Source organism: Ambystoma mexicanum, chromosome 5p (assembly GCF_040938575.1).
Source record: "Ambystoma mexicanum isolate Mex_15411 chromosome 5p, UKY_AmexF1_1, whole genome shotgun sequence".
Lineage (NCBI taxonomy): Eukaryota > Metazoa > Chordata > Amphibia > Caudata > Ambystomatidae > Ambystoma > Ambystoma mexicanum.
The window spans coordinates 411,042,232-411,065,578 of record NC_090930.1 but is presented as its reverse complement, the minus strand read 5'-3'; the positions used below and the strand labels follow the sequence as shown (position 1 = coordinate 411,065,578).

The 23,347-nt window shown below is 46.4% G+C and overlaps 1 protein-coding gene across 3 annotated transcripts in view; it reads left to right on the top strand.

Annotated features, from left to right (window-relative positions):
• The window catches only part of ATP11C (ATPase phospholipid transporting 11C), a 1,508,462-nt gene that overhangs the window by 337,570 nt on the left and 1,147,545 nt on the right, over positions 1–23,347 (top strand). For all 3 annotated transcript variants that reach the window (XM_069612799.1, XM_069612797.1, XM_069612798.1), the window contains exon 3: positions 238–327. In XM_069612799.1, coding sequence (XP_069468900.1) covers positions 238–327 — 90 coding nt within the window. The remainder of the gene's footprint in view (positions 1–237; positions 328–23,347) is intronic.

Below are 23,347 nucleotides of genomic sequence, written 5' to 3'. Positions count from 1 at the left end.
TAGGTCCCCTTCCATTATGAATGTCCACCTTCTTATGTAATGTTTATTGACAAATGTTCTTATTCTTTATAGAGTTGCTTGGAGAACCAGGGGACTTAAGGGGTGGTACGGTTTGTAATGTTGCAACTAGTTTCAGTTTCCTCTGGTACCAAGGTACAGTTTTTGATAACCACACATGGTACAGTGCGCAAAGATTTACTCCAAAGAATAACATTTAGCTTCTCTCTTTTTCCACAGTACACAGTATGGAACTTCATTCCAAAGAACCTTTTCGAACAGTTCAGAAGAATTGCCAATTTTTATTTCCTCATTATTTTCCTTGTGCAGGTAAGGAAGTATATGGTCTGAGAAACAATGATAATGATGTGTTATTTATATAGCGCCTTAATTCAAAGCGCTTTACAGAGCACATATTTACATAGAGTATCACCCAACCGAAACTGGTACTCATTGGATAATAGTCTGATTATGGCTTGCCTAGAATTTTGTAACGTTCTGGAGGGGACCTCATCAGGATAATCAATTGGGACCCAAGTCTATTTCCAATGATTGCCTTGTGTAATGTTCAACGTTGTGTTTTATGTAGTGCCTCCATTTCAATGGAAACTTGATTTTTATCTTACATAGAAATATCTAACCCCGGCTGACTCGTGGGACCTTCGCTCTTCTGGAGTTAAGGTATTAAGGCTAGAGCCCCAAGAGACTAATGGCTTCTGTGCAAAAGAAAAAATAATACAAAAATAATTTTTAAAAAAGTGCCGCTGCGTTAGTCCAGTTCTAAAGAAATTGCAGCATTTAGAGTTTGATAACGATACATTTTATCCAACTAAATGAGGGTATTATGCGGAGATGGCGAATGCATTAACTTTCAAAAGACCAAAAGACATGGAATTCGGTGCTGTGATTGAGACATTTTTACCATGAAGAGAAATCGACATTTTATCAGGTCCACCAGGCCTCCATTTAGAAAGCACTTCCTGCGTGGGTGGGGGGGAAGCACAAAAACTGGGCGCCTTTATTTAGGTAAATGCAAACATCTCTTGAACATGTTTACTGCTTCTCACTGCTCTATCTGCAATCCAGCGGTTCTGTGGTGTGTAGATTTACAATTCTTAGCTACGATGATCATTCCATGAAAGCCAGTCAGCCTCAGTAAAACTCCCAGAATGTGTCTCTTTCCCTCACTTCTGCTTCCTACCTGTCTGACAAGGGCAGTGCACTGGCCTTGTAAAGATTGGGCGGGAAGCACTCTCAGCTGGAGGTGGTAGGCCCTACCAGGGGGAAATCCAGTGCCAGTCCTACCCCTGGGGCAGATGGACATTTGAAAGGGCTCCAATTCCTGCCACCTCATACTTATGCCAGCCTACATTTTAGCAGTCCACATGTCATTCTTGCCATGTCTCCATTACATGATGCTTGGCTGTGTTTTAGTGTTAGTTTTAGAAACACATCGTCAGAGAAAGAAACCAAAAGGCATCACATTGGGAATTCAAACCCATTTCCCTGCATCCATCTGAAGAAGCGTGATGCCACACCACCATTAATCAGGACTGATCAGCCGCACACCCAACCACCATCATTCAACACCAATCAGCCACAAAGAAAGAGGAGGCCCCAAAGAAGAAGCCATGGCAACCATGTGGTCTGACGCTGCCAGCTTAAGCAAGCACAGCAAAGGCAACTGCATATCGAAGCCGCAACCATATGTGGACAGCATAGGACTATTCATGCTGCTGGTTGGATACCGGCAAGCTCACGTAACCACTCAGGAAGTTCCTAGACCAGATGTCCCGGGAGAATAGCTCAGCGGCAACCTGCTCGCCTTGGAAGCAAGACGACATGGAGCAACACAGGTTCGATCCCTGGGTCTGCGCTTAGAAATCTCTGGGTATTAAGCGCGTTATAAATAACCTATCATATCATACCACCCGTTCCTCCAAGGGGGAGATCCAGGAATCACTCCCCAGCGTACTTGCCACAGGGGCACACAAACTCTATCCCCAGAATACTGACATTAACCATTGCCCACCTGGGCTGCCGTTGTTGTTCTGCGGCAGACCAACATGGAAAAAGTGGGTGGGGCTTAGCCCACTTCCTATGACTTTTCAATTTCCTAACACACCCCTGGTAGGGAAGACGGGGCCAGTGAAAGAAAGCCAATACCAAGTGAGACCGGTTGTATAAGGAAATTGCAGGATGTGTGGTTTATTTGGGTGAGGTCAGAACAGGCGGACGAGAAGGAGGAGGAGGAGTTAGGAGGAGTAGGAGGAGGAAGAGGAGGTGGTGAACAACCCACCAGCAGGCGAGAGGAAGGAGCGATGGATTGTGAAGGCGATTTCTGGAGATGGTGAGGTATTAACCATAGAGTGGAAGTGGTACTAGTGTGCAAGTGTGTGTGTTTGGGAAGCAGGTGTGGTTAGGGGAGTTTGTGTAGTGACACTCACCGACATTCTACTTTGCCACATTGGGATCAGGCGAGATAGTTCTCGGCTGGTTCAAATCCTACTTTGCTAACGGCCATCAGTTTGTGAAAATGGATTCCTCCAGATCACCAACTCTACCCATTACCTGTGGAGTCTCGCAAGGATCCATCCACTCCCCTGTGATCGTCAATCTTTACATGGGAACGATCTGAGCACTTCTGGGTTGGTACCAACTTTCGCTCCTGCAGAAAATCAAACCTGCAATCCAAGAAAATAGCTTCAGATCTGAGTCCAAAACCTGGTCCTCTGCCACCTCGGGGGTGGCAATGCCCTTTTGGAAGGCTTGTCCTGCAGTCTGCAGCATGTCTCATCAAAGGACTCTGCAAATTCAGCCATATTAACCGGATCCTCATCGAGTTGCACTGGCTCATGATGCAAGTACGTTTCATCTTCAAACCCTGCTGCATCATCTACAAGGGTGTCGCCCTGAAGTCCCAAGTTACCTTAATGAGAAACTCAACATCCCCAGAGGCCTACAATTCACCAGAAGTAACGACACGTGCTGACTTAAACTCTCCCTGTGGAGGAAGGAAGGAACCAGAAGTTGAGCCTTCTGACCATCAACGTCCGACTCGCCCTGGAGTTACTGGTTGAGGAAGGAAAGTTAGGAAGTCCCCGAGGGAGTTTAGAGAGACAAGGCCACAGGTCTTTGGGTTAACATTGCAGCTCATTTAGAGATTAGCAAACTAAGGGAGAAACAATCGCTATATACTATTGTTTGACTCCTAGGCTACAGAGGTGGTCTTTGTGATAAAAGCGACAGGGACAGCCATTGGGACCATTGGAATTATAATAAAACCCCTTTAGCTGCCTTTGCAATTTGTAGTGACACAATTTAATGAAGGTCTTTCTTACTTTCAACATCTAATGCAATTTTCATCACAGCATAATACTCTGTCAGTTCAACGAAGGGTATAAAAACTAGAAATTCTATGTATAAAAGACAATACCCATACTTTAACAAAGTAATACATTCACTTTGCTCCATAATGTACCAATACCGCACCACCCCATGTCCCTCTCCAATCGCTGGACCTTGTTAAATGGCCATCTGGAAGGTCAACCTACTTTCATATGTTTCAGTCGAAGGAAGTGTTGGTTGCACAGAGCAGCCATGTGCTAAATGCCTCTGTACTAATTGGGCATACCTCCCGTAAGTGTGCATTCGTGTACTTTCGACATTTGTACAACTGCACGCAATAGTTGTGAGTTGAAGCGGTTACACTATTCCTACACTTGTACAATGGATGTCATTTTTGTCCACTGCTACATTCTCAAAGTAGTGTACAGGACGTCATTATTTGGATGCCCTAATGATTTTCCATATTAATGTACAGAAAGTCTTCGTTTTAAAATATCTACATTTGTTTATTTATATTTGTATATTCTACTGGAACCTAGCTAACCTAGCTAACACCAAACACAAGGACACGTATTGCTTCCTAATCCCCTCTTCCCCGTTCCATGCATACTATCCGCATGTCAACAAAATGTAGTCTCTCACAAATCATAGTGAGAACAACGTGTTGTTCGCAGCAGATGCTAGTAATCTAGTCAATGGCTGTAATTATTCAGTGTTTATGATTTTCTGAAACATAATTGCAGTCTTACTAAAAATGTACTTTGGCTTATGAAGGCAAAAGAAACAAACACTGGGCACAAACTATGCATAAATATACAATCACAATACTTACATGAATGTATTTTTAATGAGTAAATAGTGACATGTATTTTAAAAATGTACATTGCATGGGTGTTGTGCAATTTTTCCACGTGTTACGTTTTGAAAAGTTCAAAGAAAGGTGATTGATGAATAACGTTCATACTTCTCTAGGTTCAAACGTCAGGGGAGCAAACATTGGCACAGGCACGGGTCCTCTTAAGTTACTGAATGTTAGGATCTCGGATCCTTGTGAAAAACGGTTCCTCTTAAAGCGCTCTCTTTGACTTGGCATGAGTGGGCTTTCTAAATTGGGAAATCACAGGCTGGTGGATGGCCTGAAAGTGGCGTACGCTTAACCCTTTCAGGCGGCATTGCGTAAGCTGAAGGGGGCTGATAAGCAAGTAGTGGGACAGTTGGGGGAAGGGCCGATCTTTGTGAGAACATTGACGTAGGACATAGCACACTGGCCGCATTTGCATAGGAACAATTTGAAATCGAATAAAACATAGTGGTTACCTATACACTATGTGCCGTGTGGGATGGGAGATACAGGGGAAGAGCTAATGTGCAGGGGAAGGAAGTGAAGATGGAGTTTACTGGTCGCGGCGGGCTAGGATTGATGAGGAGCTGGAGTGGAAGACCGCACAGCAGAGGTGTGGAACGGAGGGATGGACTACGGCCCTTGAGCACAGAGTCTGAGGTGGAGAGTAAGTAAGGGGGTGCGCCGTGGCTTAGTTTTGATATCAAGTAGGAAGAATTTAAAGAGGGATCAATGAACTGGAGGTCACGCTGTGGGGCTTATGGCTTCTCTGTAGGGCCCTGATCTCTGGCCCACTAATATGGGATGTTCCCCACCCGTATCCAGCAATCTGGAACCTATGGTTTTAACCTCGCCAGGAATACAAGACTAAGGGCCTGATCACGACTACCGCCGAACTCGTGATCCGGCGCTGTGTAATTCCCCATTCCCCATTGAGCCCCTTCGGGAATGCCCCATTCCCCATTGGGCTCAATGGGGAAAATTTGCGCTCTTACCGCCGGTGGATTTCCCGCCGGCGGTAATAGTGCGAATTTTCGGCGGCTTTCCCCCCAGCCAAGAGCTGGGGCGAAATCCGCCGAAGTCCTGATTTGGCGGACCCTTAAAACCGGCGGTAATTGCGCGACCGCTGGATTTAAGGGCTACCGCCAAAGTCGTGAGGAGGCCCTAAGCCTTAATCAGGCATAGTGTCATTTATCTGCTTTTTTGCTATCGAAATTGTGCAGAATTCTCTCCTGTTCTTTAAAATGAGAATATACAGCCGTATCTGCCCTGATTGGATACCATCAAGATCTAAACACACTTGGTCGCTCTCACTGTATTCGTGAGCGCTTACAGATCATTTCAAATGTGGCTCCTCTCCTATTGTTTGGAGCACTCTTCCCATGCTTTTCCATCACAGTGAAGCAGCACTAGCTCCTGATCAGAAAAAGAATGCATTTTAAAGCGAGGACAAGGAGGAGGAAACAATATGTATGCGAACGGGAAGGGTGTGGGTGGAAACGAAACTGTTTGTGTGTGGTGTGGGGGATCGGGCAGTGGGGTGAAACCCCCGAATTTAAAAAGAATAAATAAATGACTTACCTATGTGCTTTTTCAGCTTTTTGAGTGAAAAAAAGACATTGGGCCTCATTACGAGTTTGCCAGTCCGGAAACAATGGTACCGGTAAGCTTGCCGGTACCGCTGTTTCCGGACTGGCAAACTACAAGTTCTGCGACCGGGTGCCGTTCAGCCCACCAGGTCTGACCTGGCAGGCGGAACGGCACCCGCTCGCAGACCTTGCCGGATGCACTGGCACTGTTGCACACAGTGCCGATGCAGCCGTCCTCCCCATTCCCATCGAGTCCAATGGGATTTTCCCCATGCCCAGGCGGCGGGAAAAAAATTACTCCAGTGGCAGCCATGCCAGTGTTTACCGGCACGGCTACCGCCAGAGTCATAATGAGGCCCCTCGAACCCTTATCTCTGCTTCTTGGTGTCCGACACCCTGCTCTGTAAAACGCATATCCATAGTGGAACGAGTCAATTCAAACTGGATGCTGACATGCGGTACACAGCTGCCTATTCACTTCCAGTGCGGGTTCCCATACGGTGCACGCCATGAATTTTTTTAATATATGCTCATCCAAAACACTGCTTTTATTTATTATTCTTTAACATGTCCGTTTGTTAAAGGAAAACTACAGCTATGATAGGTGTTAGGTCCCCGCTGACCACGGCCACTAGGGCGCGCCGAAGGGGGCCCTGTGCTGAACCCGCTGCAGAGGAATGGCCAGTGCCGAAAGGGCCGCACCAAAAGGGCCTGCTTTGCCCGTAGTTTAAAGGAAAATAATAAACACTACCTAAGTGTTGAGTTCATGATGGAGATTGAAAAATGTTTACCTATGATCTGCAAGGAAAACCCCTCCAACCCCCGCCCCTTCATTCACTTGCTTTCGGTCCATTAGCTTTTTATCTATTTCATTTAATTGACATAAGGCTTCGTTTTTCCACAGACCCTCTTTTTGCTCCACTTGTGCAACTATCGCAACTGCCATAAATGTAGGTTTTCATCTATTCATTTGTTTACAGAAGTTGAGGTTTGTAGGAATGGGGGCCTCAGTTTTGGGCACTTAATGCTTCTCTATGCTGCAATCTAAGCACTTGTTCATTGTATTCGCTCACATTCCAAATGTTCCTAACTTGATGCAGTTGTTGGTGTAAAGCATGCGATTCCTCGGGAGGGCAAAGGAGGGGTAAATGCCGTGGGCAGAACTGTGGCATATGGATCTGGCGGGCGCTGTATTGCCGACCACAAACCCCTTCTTACTACATCAGTTGCGGCAGCACCTGCCAATAAGAACAACATGGTTATACACAGGGTTATGGTGATGTAGGGTTGTTCAGAGACTTCATTACTAATGGCACACATTATATCCCCAGGAGTGCATAGAGTGGCTGTACAGAGAGCTACCTCAAATGCCTTTTTCTGCTCATTAGAGACTTTTTGTACTGCTTGAAAAGATTGTGGGCATATTTGACATCTTTACTTCTGGGATCAAGAGCTCTAGATTCTCACAGCATCTATGCACTACTCTGGGCCATCCTTTTAAAAACTCTATATGGAGTCTTACAGATTTCTTTTCCACTGCTCCCGCCATGCACATTGAACTGCCACTCCTGTCTGCAAAACAAAGTGTACTTCTGTTGTAGGAACTGAAACCAGCTCTTCACACCTGTCCTCGCCAAGAAACAAGAGCTTAGCAGTCAGTGATATATCCCAGTGGCCTTCCAATCCCAACACATCCTGTTACCTATTAATAACATCTGACCTTTTCTTAGCTTATTAACAGGTTGCAGCTGGGCGGTTGAAAGGCCATAACTCCGAAGTTGAATCTATTCCTAATCATAAATCAGGGGTTATCCGTGAGGCACTTGTGAAATATCTGGCCGAACCGCCAGGCGTTTGCACTTCCCATGCTTCTTGGTGTGTGACACAGTCCCAGTTTCATCCAGCCCACAGGCAGGCACGATTCTGGTGGTGTGGGCACAAATGCCTTTCAACGGCCCCTTTGCCGTGAAGGTGCATTCTTGACGTCCACACAGGTCCTCGGTATTCCTGAATCATTTCCTAGAATCCTTGGCTAGTTGTTAGGTTGCACATCTTCTTGTTTGTTCCGGAGTTTAGAATTCTGGTAGTTTTGTAACTCTTCACACGCAATGTCCCGTTGCAGCATTCCTCCAGAGGACCTTACTCCTTCTATCAGCTGGATCAGAGAATCTCTCATGAGGTTAGGAGTCCCTATAACGTGTAGCTCTCCAATGTCCGTGTTGGTGAGCTGTGCCCCAGAGATATGTCCTGTTGCTCGTTCTAAATGGCCACGGAACCTTTGTCCCATACATACACTTCAAGCGGCAAGGACCGTATTGGGCCCATCCAAAATTTGATCGGCTACATCCCTTCTCTTTCTTCCTCTGCACAAATCTTCAGACTGCAGCTGTCGGCAGATAGCTGCTCCCACACAGTACAGTTGGAAAACTGTGTTGTGACCTGAAATGCAGACAAGGGGATGGTTAAAATCATTGTTGGCCAGTATGGTGTTCAGAATAAAATATTGAAGCCTTGATCTATCTATCTTGCTCACGGTACAATACCAGAGAGACTGACTACGCACCTGTGTATTTTTCACGAATTCAACCTCCTATATAGGTGAAACTAGGTACTGAATTAAAGTACACATTCTATCATCTAAATCTACATTATATTGACCCGAGGCATTGGTGGTGTTTGAACTCAGTCTTACCACCTCAGTGCTGCTTCTGGAAGTCCAAGTAGTTAGTAAATAGCAGTATAGCTCCGTAGAATTTATATAATCCTTTCCTAACACTACACTCTCCTCAATGCGCTAAACTCTCCCAGTACAACCACACGATTAAAACCTTTAGATACTAATACTGTCTCAGTGTCTCTGCTTTCATTGTCACTCTTTGCCCTTTCTTTCACCACCAGCATTGTATTCGTCAAATAGCGGTACCAGTAAATGGTCTTCAGAATTGTTCTTCTCAATCTAGAATGCAAAACAGAGTAACGGGAATGCGTTAGGTTTGAGACTTGGGATGTTGCAGGGTACATTTCTGGAGCTGTGGTTGGTTTAGAAATAGTAGTTTCATTCTTTAACAGCACATTTGGGGTGTGGGTCAATTTTGAGGACTTTGATTCAGTGTTAAGGACATGGAGGCAGTCCTCATAAGATATCCAGTTAGGGAGATTTTCACCGGGATAGGGAAGAACTCCTCGGGGACAAATAGCAGGCTTCGAAAGGAACGCTAGTAACAGAATCAGCCCACATTCCCAGCTTCCCATAAACCTACAGGTCCTTCCCTGGTAGTGAATTATGTACTTTCTCTGGTACCCTGGCCATGTCTCGATCTCGGAGTCGCTGGCCATGTTAGAGAGATTAAAGCTGCATCAACTCAGAGGAAGAGGCATAAGAAACATTCGAGACCAGGGATAGAAATAACACAACTGAGATGCATACTTTTTAATTTCCCAGATTATAGTTGCTACAGCCCACTTGCAGTGGGCCACAGGGACCCATGTCGGGTGCCCCGAAACTTTAACAGCTGCGTTTGATACCAACGAAACCTGTAGTGGCCCAACGCCAACTCACTTTGCTGCATCTTCTGCAGAACACAATCTCCTGGTTATAGATAGAGGCTGGGCACAAGTGGTTCTCTGTGTAGAGCTGCCTTGACCTGGTTATGGACCAAACTGGCAGAAGAAATGAAGTACTTCACATATTTCATCTGTCAATTACAGGTTATCGTCAACAGGTTTTACAGGTTGAAATAAGGGTGGCCCCATGGATTGCCCATATAAAATCGCCAAGGGGCTGAGCCCTCTTTTCCTGCTAGGGGTGCTTTTCATACTGAACAACAACGCGGGAAGAGAGTCGGTCTACTTCAGCCCCGTTTCTTGGCATGATTTCATTAACTAGAGGCTGCATTCTCCCACAGAGGAAAGGAAGCGAGCTGCAGTATGCCCTGCTCCCCACTCCTATGAGGAGCAATGATGGACTGCGACAAAGAAGAGGGATGCAGGGGGGATGAGGGACTGGTACGAGGATAGGGAATGCAGGGGTAATGAGGGACTGTGACGAGACTAGGGATAGAAGGGACTGTGCTGAGGAGGAGAGTTTCTGCGGTGAGGGTAATGAAGGAATGTGACGAGGAGGAGGGATGTCTGGGTGAGCGTAATTAGGCTCTGTGACGAGGAGAAGGGATGACTGGCTAAGGGTAATGACCATTTTTGGTATCCTTTGTATGTTCGTATATGACATTATGCAATACAAGTCTTTTGCTTATTGTTATGCTTCTGCTTGTTTGTAATAGTACATATTATGATCGTTCTGCTTATTCGTTTTCCCATTTATGTTCGTAATATTAAAATTACTAAGTTTCGGCTTATTCCTATGCTTGCTTGTAATATTACAAATTGAGTGTTCTTCTTATGTGTGCTTCTGGTAGTTCAAACTATTACACATTTCGCAAATTCACTACATGAGTTATGTTCTGCAATAGGAAGATATGCGCATTTGTTTGCACAGACAGAATTGGAAATACTGCCAGGTAATTTACATGTGGAATGGCAACCTTTCCAGGCTTGAGAAAGTCTGGCAAGGGAAAAGGTTTTCTCCATAGCAAGAGGGCCATGCGGCCTGAGCTAGGTTCTGGCCTGACCGGGGGTGAGTCGGCTCGTCGGGTAAGGGGCACCCATGGAGAACTACCAACTCCAAAGGACAGTAGTAGTTGTCCCTGAGAAAGCAAACCCAGAGTGGTGAAAAAGCACACAGATGGAACATCCTAGTTATACTCCCCTAGACTCTAATTTCTACAGTCCGCTATCAGGTTGGAATTGGTATTGTTGAGTGGGTTTGCATTCTTGGGGATACATTCAGGGCACAGCGGTAGCTGGATACTACTGGGGGACCACCCGTAGGAGTAAGATGTCCCACGGGCCTTGGTAGATTGAAGGCCCACCAGATGTATAGCTATACTTGCGAGACTGGGGAATATTGTTTTCATTGTGTTTGTGTGTTTATTATAACACAGGTGTGGAGGCTGATTGCAAGTTTGGTTGCAGGTTCCACTGACCGGGGATTCATTGAGCAATAGTACTTTTTCATGTCCAGAATAAGTGGCACATTTCCTAAGTCTTTGTGGGACCCCCAAAGAGCCTGTCGGAGATTCCCATGGTGCAGAGTGCATACAGTCCTTGTGGTTACCAGATCACAAGACCCGGGCAACTGAATGATGCCACTGAAGAATGTTTTAATCCCTCCCCCAGGATAGTAAGGGGGGGGGTCAACTTGCAGAAAAGTCTGCCAATTAAAAAGGGAACGGCAGAGCCCCCTGGCCCCCGAAATGCCATTAAGGTCTCCAAAATTGAAAATGAGGCACGAGTTCAGCAAACTGTCAAATATTTGGAAGTAGACAGTGCCCCTAACACTGAGTTGTCATCTACTCAAAAAGACAAAGGGTGCTTGCAAGTTCATATTGGGCGAGGTGGTGGTTTACAAGCTACAGGTTCCACCTCAGTGTAGGTCTCAGGGGTAAGACCCTAACACTGGAACCTGTGTACATCACCAAACCCAGCGGGTTAGGATGCAGGGAGAACCTGCAGAAGTATGGCAGTATGTGTTTTAGGCCCTCCCTGCCCTGTGGGCACTTTGAAACAGTATATTCTTATTGTATAAACGCCTAACAAGCAAACAATAAATAAACAGCATCTTCTTCTCTAAGGAAGATGGGACAGTGACATCTGCATTGCTTACTGCTGAGGGAGGGCACACGGAGCAGGACTAGATGTGCCTAGTTTCTGTGAAGGAGGGCCACTCCGAGTTGTTTGTGCCATGGAACTCAACAGGCTCAGACCAAACACTCTTTTTACCCAAACCTCAAATGTATGGCTCATGGTTTCCTATGTACCCAGGTTGGGACAATGAAGGGCTGGGGGCACTCTGTAGTGGGACAGCAAGGCTAAGTTAGACCCTGAATGTCCTGCTCCAGAGGGAGTGGAGCCCCGTGGCTTCAGAATGGCCTACTCCTATAGAAGAAGAACCTGAGCTTTACCTGGCACCCCAAACCTCGGCCCTCGGGGGGCGGGCCATACCCGTAATTACTGAGTTGCAGTCAAATGGAGTTCCAGATCCTGCTGACTTTCACCAGGTACTATGAGAGCAGCCTAACCTGTTGGATATTTGCACACATGGTATCCAGTGATTGGGGGGGGACACCCCAGCACTGGACGAGGAACCCCATCCCTCAAAGAAACTCCGAGGCTTCTGCCTCAAAAGGTACCTCACCTACAGATAACCCAGGACTTTAGTGGGACTCCTGTGCTTCACCCACTTGGGCTATGTTGCCCCCTCGGTAGTGGAACTGCACCTCAACAGAAGAGAGATGATGGTGACCTAGAGTGTGTTACTCTCAAACTTGTCTCTAAGCTTTTCAACGTAGGGGTGACTGAGAACCCTCTGAGTGAACCAGGTCAGGAGATGCCCGTACTGGCTTCTGGGAGGGCTTTTATGGACCCATATGTGCTACCCAGCCTCTGGGCTGCTGTTCTGTGGCCTTTTTGCAGAGAGTAAGAACAGTGACGTAGGGAGAGCTTCTGATGAAGAGACCCCTGCAAGTAAAACTTTCAGTTTTGAGGGCCCTGTCTGTGCTGACTAATTTGCTGTCACCAGACGACTTGGATCAGACTGATTAATGTAAGGCACCCTGAGAGCATGAAGTCCTGGCAGGGTTTTGCCTCTAAAGAAATATCCAGATCCAGGAAGTCATCTCTAAGCTAAAGGTAAAGGTCAAGGAAGAAAGACATTTATGTTTGCTGGCTCAGGACTGTTATCCCCACAACGGTTGGAGACTGTTGCCTTAGCCCGTTCTACGATCATCACACTAGAGACATCCATGGACTCTCTTAAGTGCCTAACCCTATCGCAGAGAGATACATGGTTAATCCAATTGGGCCATTCTGCCCTGGATGTGTAAACTGAGGTTTATACCTCCGTCCCCGAGGTTGTCTCCCTCTGTACAAAGTGGACTCTAAGAATGGGGTGCGTACAAGAGTGCCTACCCTTGGCACTCTTGTGAGTGAGGAGAATGGCTGTGAATCCAGATGGGCTACCCTCAATCTGGATGGGAAGAGAGCATCTTGGCCTCTCAACTGAGAGGCAAGCAAATGATCCAGTAGTCCCATCCCAGACAGAGACATCTGCTATGGACTTGGTAGTTGCCAAGGGAGGCTAAGCTTTAGGGTTATGGACCTGTCCCTTGAGATTACCAAGAGGTGTTTAGTGCCTTGCGTGGTTCCAATGAGTAACACTATAGGGACTGGTGGACTGGTGATGACTCAATAAGCCAACAGGGACAGGAATTGCTTGCCCCTGCCTTCCCAGAGCCTCTCACCAGCCCATTGGCCAACCTAGCCCTTGGCCAATGCTACTATACTGGCATCTCTCGGGGGAGAGGATGTCGAGGACGGCAGGTGGGATCTCTAGAGACAAGAGCTCCCCTCCTACCCGCACAATTGCTCTGTACCCTAGTGCTGGAATAGAGCACATAGAGGGCCATGAGGCCCTGTCAAAATGTCCTGCATTGTTCCCTTAACCAGGACAATGGTAGATCAGGAAGATGGGAATGTTGGTGAGGAACTTGTTCCCTGGGCATATACCCTGGAGGGCAAAAATAAGGATTCCCTTCTTTCACTGCCCCCTATATGGATAGCTAGATCCACTCTCAGTTGAGTGACCCAGACGATTTAGACTTGGGCATGAAAGAGGAGGTTACCCCAGACCTGTGTTGCTGGACAGGCTCTGCGAGAGGACTGACCCCAGGACCCACAAAGGGAAAGTTTTGCCACCGCTGCAAAAGAAGTGGTCTGGCCCCTATAGGTTGCCACTATTGTGTCTCTCTTAGAGGTGACTACCTTCAACACTCCTCGGAGGATGGGTCAGCAGTGCTACTTCTGAGCCTTCTATCTCAACTTGGGATAGCTGGACCCCATCCACCTGGCTTAGTGAAGGCATTAATCCAAGGCTATCAACAGCCCTTTCCTAGGTTGGGAGATTCTCCCAGATTGTTTTACATTTCAGGAGTTCTAGTAAATGGATTCTGCCATGGGTCAGATCTGCTAAATAGTCTTACTTTCAGACCACACTCTGTTTTAAAACCTGGTTTTGGTGGCTTTGCACCTAGTTGGGTCTGTCTGCCATTTGGTGCAGAACTGAATTTACCAACATTTCCGTACGTAAGACACCGCATGTTCACTTTCTGCTGGCACACTTCCCTAACATGAAATTATGCACAGCGCAAATGTCAGTTTCCATTTAAATGTGTGATTGGCACTACAGAAACCCTTTCACACCACCCAGCTGTCTTTTGACACACATCGCCTTATTAATCCAGTGTTATATTTTGAGTGAACGTGCAATTGCAAACAGTTTGCCAAAGTGAAGTGCAGCCCGTGGCCTGACTAGTGGGGGCTACATGCTTGCCCCCTAAGAGACCCTAGCAATAAAGACGCGGATACTATGTTAACAAAGTTTTTTTATTAAATGTGTAGTGTGTGTTTTATTTATTTATGTGGTGTTTCCATGTGTTTTGTGTTGGATCAAACCTCCAGCTCCCGATGAGGCTGGATGGAATGTTTAATAGATAAAAGAAGGGAGCACAAAGGAAGAGAACTCCCCTGCCCAAGAATGGGAATGAGAAAAGAATCCAGTGTGGATTTGAAAGAAAAAGACAGTTGAGAAAAGGCAGTTCAAAAAAAGAAGCCGAAAAAAAGGGAGAAGAGGAGGGAGCAGAAAAATAAATACTTGCCTTTTGGGGCTGCTGCCCAGGGCCTAAATCCATCAACGGCACCAGGTGGTGTATGGTGGATCACGCCAGAGAGTGAGCCAGGGGGACGAGCTGCCTATGCCAGGGGCAGCTTGGCCGCGCCGAGGCCATGGCGGGTGACGGCCCGCCCAGGGGCCAGATCGGACGGGCCCAGCTTTATGAAGGGCCCGGGCAGCATGCAGGATTCTACCCAGGCTGCAGATTAACAGCATAGCCCAGGCCGTGTTTGATGGGTGCGGCTGTACCCCCAGTCAGCCGCCTTGTGGTAAGCAAGGTGGGCCCTGAATAAAAGTCCTCCTGGAACCGAATATGTCAGGTGTGGCCCAGTAGGTGAAGAGTGGGGAAGTCCGCTTCACCCAGGAGGGCTGGGTCAGTGAAGTAAAGTCCCAGGCTGGCCCACCGGCCTGCATAGGTGAAGTGGAGGATCGAGGAAAGCGCAGGGCAGCCCGGGTGAAGGCCAGCGTCCTGGCCCCTGTGTCTAGCGACACATTGCTGTGGGGGTGGGCCAAGAAGCCCCAACAGGGGCTGCAGGTGCGTTGCAGTGAAAGTGGCAGCATCCCTATTTCCATGGGGGTGCTGCCTGAAGTCAAGATGGCTGTGGGAGCACAGCGGGGAGCAGGGTGGCGTCCCCACTGCAAGTCAAAATGGCAGTGCGGTCTGCAGAGCTGACGTGGGGTGGCGCCCACGATAACGGGGCCACCGAAGATTTCTAATCAGGCCCTGGGTGCTGCAATGAGTGCAGGTGGGCCCCCAGCCAACGGGACCCATCCAGAAGATTTAAAAAGGGCCACGGGCGTGGCGTCGATCGCAGGTGCCACCCAGAAGAATCCAAAAGGGCCATGTGGATTGGCAGTGATGGTGGTTGGACCCCCATCTGCACAGGGCGCCGCCCTGAAGACCAAAGAAGTGCGGGCCACGCAGTGTGTGGGTGATCCCATGTGGTGGATTAGGTCACCCAGAAGAAAGAAGAGGAGTGGGGCCAGACCCCAGGAACATCAGTGGAAAGGTACCGGGAAGCCACCACCAGAGACAGCTCTTGAAGGTACTGTTACGGGGGTTACTGACTGCAGTAGTCACCCCCATTGTGACCTAGTGTGATACGTTGTATAGTTGTTATATAGGTTATATGTAAATGTATTTATATGTACATATTGAACTCTCAAATGTTAAGCAGGGTAAAGTAGAATTGGGGTTATATAGAGGGAGAAATGATATGTAGGGTTAAAGTTAAGAAGTGGTGGGACAAAGTATGTGTAATGATATTAAATTAACAAAAGGGGGTAAAAGGGAGGTACTCTGGCGTGAGGTAGCAGAGATAGTGTGGCGGCCTGTCTGCGCCTAAACAAGAGGTGATGGCTGGAAGGTTTAGAATACATCTCAACCTCTGCCATTGCTCTGGGCAACCCTCCAGACCATCGTTCTTCACCTGAGAATCCATTTCAAAAGGGGGAAGACCATATGGAAATCAGGCTTCGCCCCACCCTCAAGGTAGTCCCATGTCTCCTGCCAGAGGCTGCCTGGTGAGATGGGTGTCAAAGTCTCACTGGACACAGGTAAGGTGTGTACATATACTCGTGCACGTTACAGGTGCCCGTGCACATTACAACAATGGGACTACCCACAGAGGCCATCCTCTGGCCTCACAATCCATGTGGGTGGTACCTGGGTTTAGGTAGGGGGTCAGTTGCGTCATACTCACCCTAAAGGTCCCCGAGACCCCTCCAAGGAAGGTGAGCTGATGCGGCAGGGCCCCATTTAGTTTGTTGCACATGCCAGGGGAATCCTAGGGAATACAATAGGGGAAAGTATTAAAGGTTAAGTGGTTTTATAAATAAAGAGGGGTCCCCATTGGGATCCCTATAAAATTCGCTCTGGTGCCTGTGCCCATTGGTAATCTAAGACCTCGGGGTGTAGCCCATCTCCTGTTAACAGCGATTCTTATTTGGCAGGTGCTGAACCGCTCCATATCCTGGTGGACTGGTGGGTGGGGGTTTTCACGTGGACTGTCCCTCCTACATGTGGATTGTCACTCCTACACCCTTGCATGGACCAGGGCCAGAAAACGGGGGGTTACATAAGTTCATCTTTATCAACACTGTGGTGACACTTTCAAAAGTGCCACAGCTGATTTGTCACTAAAGTGTAAACCTGATTATGGCTGCCCAATCAGCTACAAAATTGGATGACGACTTCAGGAAGATGCCATCTAAAGGTTTTCTTGCCTTTATGTCTGGGACCAAAGTTATTCTAAAGCGCACATTCGCCTTTTTTGGAATGAAAACGGGAATCCATTTGAAAGTAAACAAAGGAAGTTTTCAATTATATATCCAACTCATGAGTCTGGTGGCCGATTTAATTGGCAAAATAAAAATATAACGCTATATCCGGCTTTTGATATTGTGGCTAATGGAAAGCAACAGTTCTACTGGTCTAAACTAGCCTGGTTACAAGTGGCTCATTCTCCAGTCAGTTTTTGTATATTAGCCTATATGGTACTAGAGACCTCTCGCCAGAGGATGTCAAACCCAGCCTCCGAGTATCCCTTGTTTATGCCTGGGAAAGCTTGGCACCTTTTCAGGGAACAGGATAAACCCCCAGGAGAGGTCCCTGGCTTCCAAGAATAAACTCAGCCAGCAAGGGGAAGGCTCTGACATGGGGTAATTACTGGAGTCTCTTTTGATGTAGGACAGCCGGGAAGAGGGGAAGGAGTTGGAGTCCCACAAGAGTAGTGCCAACCTAGAGCAGGGTTCCACAATATAGTTTTTTCTTAGGCCACTCACATTTCCTGTGCCCCCTCCCAACTTCCTTAGTTTAGACAACACTCTCTAGAACTTACATCACCAACAAAGACACTAATTGTAGCAGCCAAGATTGAACCCTAACAGAAGGCTTGGAATTGACCAATCCGCTTTGACAGACAGTATAAGAGGGTGAGACCACCTCTTTAAGTGAATCATCATTTGACTACAGAAGAAGGGTTTCATTGGGGCTGTACTGGGGTACAGTCTCCCCGAAGATGAGTGTGGGAATGGGGCAAACAGTTTTTGGACAAGACCTTCCTGCAAATAGAACACTGATGCCCAGGATCCTGCTCACCAGAGGTGTCAGACCCTGCAAGTGCTTTCTGGAACACTTGCTAGCTGTAAAGGGCAGAACAAGGACTCATCGTATCCTTGATGACCCTAGATTGGGTCTCCCAGCAACCCAGGAACAAAGAAACCACTTTAGCTCTGCTTCAGGCCTTGGGACATTTGTGAGCTACGCTGATAGGCATCGGCTGCCTGTCCCAAGCTTCTTTGTGCCAAGTGACCCTGTTGATTCGCACACCAACCTGACTCTAAAGCACTGCATCACAAAGCTCCCAGACTTCTGGATTGATGTTGTTGAGCCTATAATGTATTTGAAGTGGTTCTATCTCACTGGCCTGTCTTAAAGTTCCCTAGTTACCATTAAGATTACGACCCCACCCCACTCCATTCCTTATTAAAGACCTCTTCATTGAACTTGAGCATTGCTGCTGAAAGCAGTGCCTGACTTCCCCTGCATTCATATTCATAATGTCCCCTTCAATTCGAAAGTCTGCATTATTGTACCTTCTCTTACTGGAGTGGATTATTAGTCTTTTAATAGTTTGTATTTTTAGTTTAATTAAAGTCTCCTATTTATTTATTTTTTTAAACCTTGGAGTACCGTTGTTGTTTGGATGCTTCTGTCCTAGCTCACATCCCTCTTGAAGAGTATAGCCTGCCCTCGGCCCATGCTACCTTAAAGAAGTGCAGGAATGTTACCATTCAGGTTGAGCCTGTTTCACCTTTGTGATTGTGATACTGCTGGTTATTTATAGTGTGAGGCTGAATAGAGGTTTCAATCACTACTTTTCCCTGTACTCCTGCAAAATCGTTTTGTCCCAGTGGTGTCTGTAAAGGAGGCAGATGTGTGGCATGCTCTCCTTTTCTGAATACCCGTCTGTGAGTGTGTGTGGGTTACCCGCGATGCATCTGCAGCTTCTGATGTCACCATGTGGTATTCCTCCACTTAAGTATCAAGCACCAATTGCAGCAGAGTAACTTGGGAGGTGGAAACTGGTAGCTCAATCAACCAGTGTACTCATTTATATACATGTAAATGGAAACATAAATACATTAAGTAAGGGACCTTCTGCAATGACATTTTCAAGGATATAGTGTGAGGAACTACTGACAAATACTGCACAGACTGATGGTAGCCCAGCACCAACCCTCCTCTTCCAAGTATTCTCCAGAATGGTTACAACGTGAGTTAGAAAGGCGAGTGGACCAGGACCACTAGGGGCCAAACAGGAGTACCCATCTTCCTTGTGTGCGTGTATTTCAGATGAGGTGTGAAGCAGGAGCATGGTAGGATCCAACTGCCCAGTGGAACCCATTGGGGCAGAGGGGCAGAACAAGGGGGACAATTAGTAGCTGAGGTTTCCCATCGCCCCCCACTTTACTGTTCCGCAGACTGTGCACTTCACAAATTCCAGATCCCCTAAGGTGAACATTCCAACCAGCAGCACCAATGGGAGGAGTTCAAATGGAATAGTTGCTGGATTTGATATTCAAAGATGATGAAACCCAGCACGCAGCAATGAAAGCAAGGCTTTCAGTCGTAGCAGACGGAATGATGGAGCCGATGCTCCAGGAAAGCTGCACTTGGTCTCAGTAAGACATTGTGTTGATGTGATGGCTGATTGCGCAATTTCCAGTTTAGTGTCCCAAAATCATGCCCTGAATTATCATTTTTAATGTCACCATGTCACTTAGGGCTGCTGCTAAGCAGCACATTCAAGATCATGTCCAGAATCAGCGTGCCTGTTATTTTCTGCGAGGCCCAGTTTAATTTTTGACAGACTGGTCAGACGATGCTGCCCTCTTTCTTTCAATTGCAACCCTTTAGAGACCACGCCATATAGTGAAGATGTAACTATTTACGTGGGAAAGCTTAGAGTTGTGTAATCTATTCAGCACTCCATCGTTTTCTTTCTTTTTTTGAGCAGCATTGCTATCAATATTTGGGGGTGGAAACCAGGAAAATTGCCTTCAGGTAGTTCAGAGTTGTTTGCCATGACTTGCGTGGTAACGTTACATCAGCAAATTCTACTGGAGAATCTGTTTGCAAGTGTCCTCTCCAAATGGTTATGAACTTGGCCAGACTGTGGCCGCCAATAGGACATGTATATTTGAAATCAAGTGGTTCAAGAGAAGTGTAGATGTCCCTGGGGTTTTTGGCCTAAGTGGTCGGGCGTGCGGTATAAGAGCTCTGCTATTTAGGCACTGGCAGAGGGCATAGGTACACGCTGGCTGTGACTGTTGCATGGAGTTGGACACAATGTGTGGATCACTCGCAGCACTCTCATGCTTGGCATGCCCATGGGCAGCGTTTTGAAGAATCCATGCCAGCTCCTGCTCGCCTGCTGCCGAGTGATAACAGGTGGTATCCTCTAGTTGCAATTACAGAATATTATAGTTGTTCGTTTGTTCATTATGGTTGTGTTGTTTGTCCACAAGGTAACGACTGACAACAAAACTTGATTTCAATGCACGCGTCCTCACTTTGGGAAATGTGCCTGCATTCATTTTTCCTATGCTACAAAATTAATAAGGCATATAAAGGCATATGTCGAGACAAAACATGCAAGTACTTGGAAAACCGTCGTTGCCAACCATAATATAATATTTTACTTCAATTGTAAAATGTGTTCTATACAGACAGTGAAGATCATTTTTTTTCCGGATTTAATGCATACACTTCCCTTTGTTTACCTGTGCGCAATAATTGTAGCTGTGAAAGCCTTTTGCTCACATTCCAAGAGGGCACGTCAACACCAGTAGGCTGTGCAATTCGGGAAAGTAAACCTGTTCAAGCACTCGAAACACATTTATGGCTTGCAAATGGTAAAACGTCTACCTCCAGTTTACTTTTCCTCAGATATAAAGTCCATTACAGATGTTTTATATTAACCACAATTGACGGGCAAAACTCCACCAAATGTGAAAGCTTCACGCGCATCCGTAAAAGATGACTGGAAGAAGACTTTCTGGATATTTATGTGTAATTGGCCATCCTCTTGTGTAGAAGAATTTTGTTCTAGATAAAGCAGATCAGTTTCATGTTCAGCTATGCCTGCAACAGATTGCAAGCGGAACAATGGTTTGTTTGACCTTCACTGAGAAGAAGGGAACACTCCATAGTTGAAATACACGTTTTAACAAAAATATGTTGCTCCTTACTAGTCATGTTTTATCTTCTGTTGATTACCCTGCCAAACGTAATTTCTATCTTTATTTTTTTTTAGAACATTTCTTACTTGTGTACTAAAAGTTGCTATTGCTTAGACGGTTGATGATTCGGCATGAAATGCTATATATAAAACATGATGTAATCATTGTTAATAGAAATGTTTCAATTTCAGTCGTATCAGAAGAGCAATGCGCTGTGTATTGATCAGACGAACATGAATCACAAATTATGTATAAAATAACGCGGAGCAGGCACTTCACAAAAAAAGTATATGGTAGTCGAATAATAAAATAAGGCTATTTGGGTGGACTAGGGAGGAACGTCTTGGGAGCCAAAAAGAGTGAGATTTTGCTCTAGTAAATAAAATGCCATTCATCACATACATCAGTGGTGAAAAGGAGAAGCTTCTTAGTGCTGTAGAAAGTTTCTAAAAAGAATGCAGCTAGATAGCTTTCAGTTTAGTTTAGTTTATTATTTGTATAGCGCAACCTAACCCTGAGGTATATGGGCGCTTTAAATATGGTACAAATGTTAAATAAACAGTACAACAAATGACAAGGGAGAGTTAGAGACGACCAGTTACAATGAGGTCGGAAAAACAGTTGGCAGTAAATGAAGCACAAAGACATTGTGTAGACCGGGTTACAACATGGTCATAGCAGTAGGCATCGCAAGTATTACAGATACAGTAGTTAAAGCAGACAAGAAAATCTTGGTCTATCTACTGGAGATGCAGATCTGAAAGGTGGAGAACTAAGGTTGCTGGGTGAGAAGCAGGTCCTTCACTTTGGATCTAAAAGACCAGAAGGAGTGTTCAGCTCTAATGTCTGTGGGGAGCGTGTTCCAGCACTTTGCAGCTAGGACCGGGAAGCTCGATCCACCTGCTGTTTTCAGGTTGAACTTGGGTATGTTAAGGCGGTACAAGTAGGGTGCTCTGGTAGGTCTGATGGAGCTATGCCTTGAGAATTTGTCAGTTAGGTATCGGGGTGCTGTCAGTTCAAGCATTTGTGAGTGATGACAAGGGTGCATATTTTGATTCTATCACATACTGGTGACCAGCGTACATCTGGTCTGATGGTAGAAATTTGATTAGCACGTGGTAAATTTAAAGCGCATCGAAGGGCGTTGTTCTGGAGAACTTGTAATCAGTTCAGGTTGTGATTGGTGGAACCAAGAAATAGAGTAATCCAATTTGGACAGAATCAATGCCCTGGCTAGGGTGAGGCAACTGTTGGGGGACAGAAAGGGTTTGTATGCGTTGATTAATTTATTAGTGTAGGCTGCGGTGGAGGCTGTAGAGTTTATTTGCTTTTTGAGAGAGAGAGTGGAGTCAAGATAGACGCCAAGGGTTTGGACCTCTTTGGCGACCTTAATGATATTGCCGTTGATGGTGAAGGATTGGTAGCGAGGGTCAAGTTTGTTAAGACAGACTTGGGTACCAATGATCAGTAGTTCTGTCTTGTCATTTAAGCAGAGGCTGTGTGTAGCCATCCAGGCCTGTATTTCAAGATAGATTTCATTTAGTTTTACAGTATCTTTTTCATAGCAACCGGTGAGGGTAAGGAGGACCTGGGTGTCGTCCGCATAGCTTGTGTACATAACACCCAGATCATCAAGACGATCAAAGAGGAGCTTAGTAAACATATTATAAAGCGTGGGTGAAACACAGGACCCTTGGGGGACTCTGCACTGGATAGGGACTGGGTCACCCACAGCCGAGGGTGCAAAGACCCTAGTCGTCCTATTAGATAGGAAGGATTGGATCCAGTTATAGGCATTCAGTGAGAATCCTACAGCCGTAGAGGTGTTTGGTCAGGATGTGATGGTCAGCCAGGTCAAAGGCTGCAGATAAATCCAACAAGAGCAGGATGGCCAAGTTGCCCTTGTCTTTAGCTTCATCCATTTGAATTTTTAAGTTCAGGAGGTCTGTTCCAGTCCCATGCCTGGGTCTAAAGCTGGATTGTCACAAACCTAGAAGGTTGTTGTCTTCCAAATGTTGGATTTGGAGATAGGCCACTCTATTTAGGATCTTCAGGAGGAAGGGGACAGTCTTGATGGGTCTGTAATTTGTCGGTATGTTGGGATCTAGGTTGGGCTTTTTGAGTAGTGGCATGACCCAAGCTTCTTTGAGGTTGTTGGGGACTGAGGAATTCTTGAAGGAGGAGTTAATCACGGCAGTGATGAATGGGGCCAATTCTTTAGCACCATCCTAGATAACTGATGCAGGCAGGCGTCTCCCTGGCAATTAGAGGGTTTAAGGCTCGCGATTATGTTTGTCACTTCTTCCGCAGTTACTGGGGAGAAGTAGAAAGGAGGGCAAGAGGGCAGATGAGGGGTGGGCGCATTACATGAATGGGCATTAGGAGCAAGGCTAATCTTTTTGGTCTCTATCTTAGCTTGGAGAAGTGCTATCTTGTCAGATGAGGCCTGCTGGATGTTAGCACACCAGCCTTTGTCCTTAATACAGTCGTCAATGAGCGTCGCCGGGGACTCCAATTCTCTTAAAATAGAGAAAAGTTCTT